Raw genomic sequence first — 1,382 nt, 5'->3', positions numbered from 1 at the left:
GTGTGTGTGTGTGTGTGTGTGTGTGTGTGTGTGTGTGTGTGTGTGTGTGTGTGTGTGTTACCTGTGTTGATACCGTCTGTGAGGATCCAGGCCCCGGTGCTCAGCGCCGCTGTGACCAGTCCTCTGCTGAACGCCTGCTTCACCTTCGGCGGCAGCGGGAAGTTGTCCCCTCCGCCCTGGACGGACAGCAGCAGCTTGGGACGCTCCATCGTCCACTCCCGCAGCATCAGCTGCAGCAGCGCCTCGGGCTTGGAGTCCACCGCCAGACGGACATACTGGACAGGGGACACAGCCAGCCGTTAGGACATACTGGACAGGGGACACAGCCGTTAGGACATACTGGACAGGGGACACAGCCAGCCGTTAGGACATACTGGACAGGGGACACAGCCGTTAGGAGATACTGGACAGGGGACACAGCCGTTAGGAGATACTGGAGAGGGGACACAGCCAACTGTTAGGACATACTGGACAGGGGACACATCCCCAACTGTTAAGACATACCGGACATGGGACACAGCCGTTAGGACATACTGGACAGGGGACACAGCCAACCATTAAGACATACTGGACAGGGGACACAGCCGTTAGGACATACTGGACAGGGGACACATCCAACTGTTAGGACATACTGGACAGGGGACACAGCCAACTGTTAGGACATACTGGACATGGGACACAGCCGTTAGGACATACTCGACAGAGGACACATCTAACTGTAAGGGACAGACAGGCCACCAGCTGACGTCTCCATTGGCTGTAGAACAGGAGACGTCTCCTACGTCCTAAACCAGCCTCTGGAGACCCCCCCTACAGACCCCCCCTACAGACCTTGGCCCGGCAGACTCGGGTGGCGGTGTCCTGAAAGTCGACGGTCCCGTAGGCGTTGGTGGGACTGGCTTTGGTGTGACGCTCCATGGACCAGTGGTCCTCCAGCTCCGCTCCGGGACCAGGATGTAGGGAGACGGGGGGCAGGAAGTGTGTCCAGGAGTGCTCCCCCAGCAGCCGTCCACAGCAGCACCTGACCAATCACAGGACAGCACCGGGAGCTCTGCTTCTTTACTGGGTCATGATTAATTAAAATACCTTTGATACACAGATAACTGTGTAGTATTATTTAGTATTTTTCTTTCTTACTATTTTAAGTACTGTGTGTGTGTAGTTTAGTTTAGTTGTAGTCTCTGGAACTGTGCCCCCCCCCCAGACAGAGGACGGGGACGGAGGTTAGAGAGACAGAGGACAGAGGTTAGAGAGACAGAGGACAGAAGTTAGAGAGAGAGAGGACGGAGGTTAGAGAGACAGAGGACGGAGGTTAGAGAGACAGAGGACAGAGGTTAGAGAGACAGAGGACAGAGGTTAGAGAGACAGAGGACAGAGGTTAG

General features: G+C 55.6%; 1 protein-coding gene across 1 annotated transcript; it reads right to left on the bottom strand.

Annotated features, from left to right (window-relative positions):
* Positions 1–61: 61 nt before the first annotated feature.
* On the bottom strand, positions 62–1,021 carry LOC117940672 (transient receptor potential cation channel subfamily M member 3-like; the record flags this gene model as incomplete). The annotated part of the gene is made up of 2 exons (XM_034865873.1): positions 62–275; positions 832–1,021. Coding segments are annotated over 2 exons (404 nt in total), but the record flags the coding sequence as incomplete, so codon positions are not given.
* Between the last annotated feature and the right edge of the window lie 361 nt (positions 1,022–1,382).

The sequence above is a fragment of the Etheostoma cragini genome, unplaced genomic scaffold (assembly GCF_013103735.1).
Source record: "Etheostoma cragini isolate CJK2018 unplaced genomic scaffold, CSU_Ecrag_1.0 ScbMSFa_3036, whole genome shotgun sequence".
Classification (NCBI taxonomy): Eukaryota; Metazoa; Chordata; class Actinopteri; order Perciformes; family Percidae; genus Etheostoma; species Etheostoma cragini.
The sequence above is the reverse complement of the archived record's forward strand: the minus strand, read 5'-3'. Positions and strand labels throughout refer to the sequence as shown.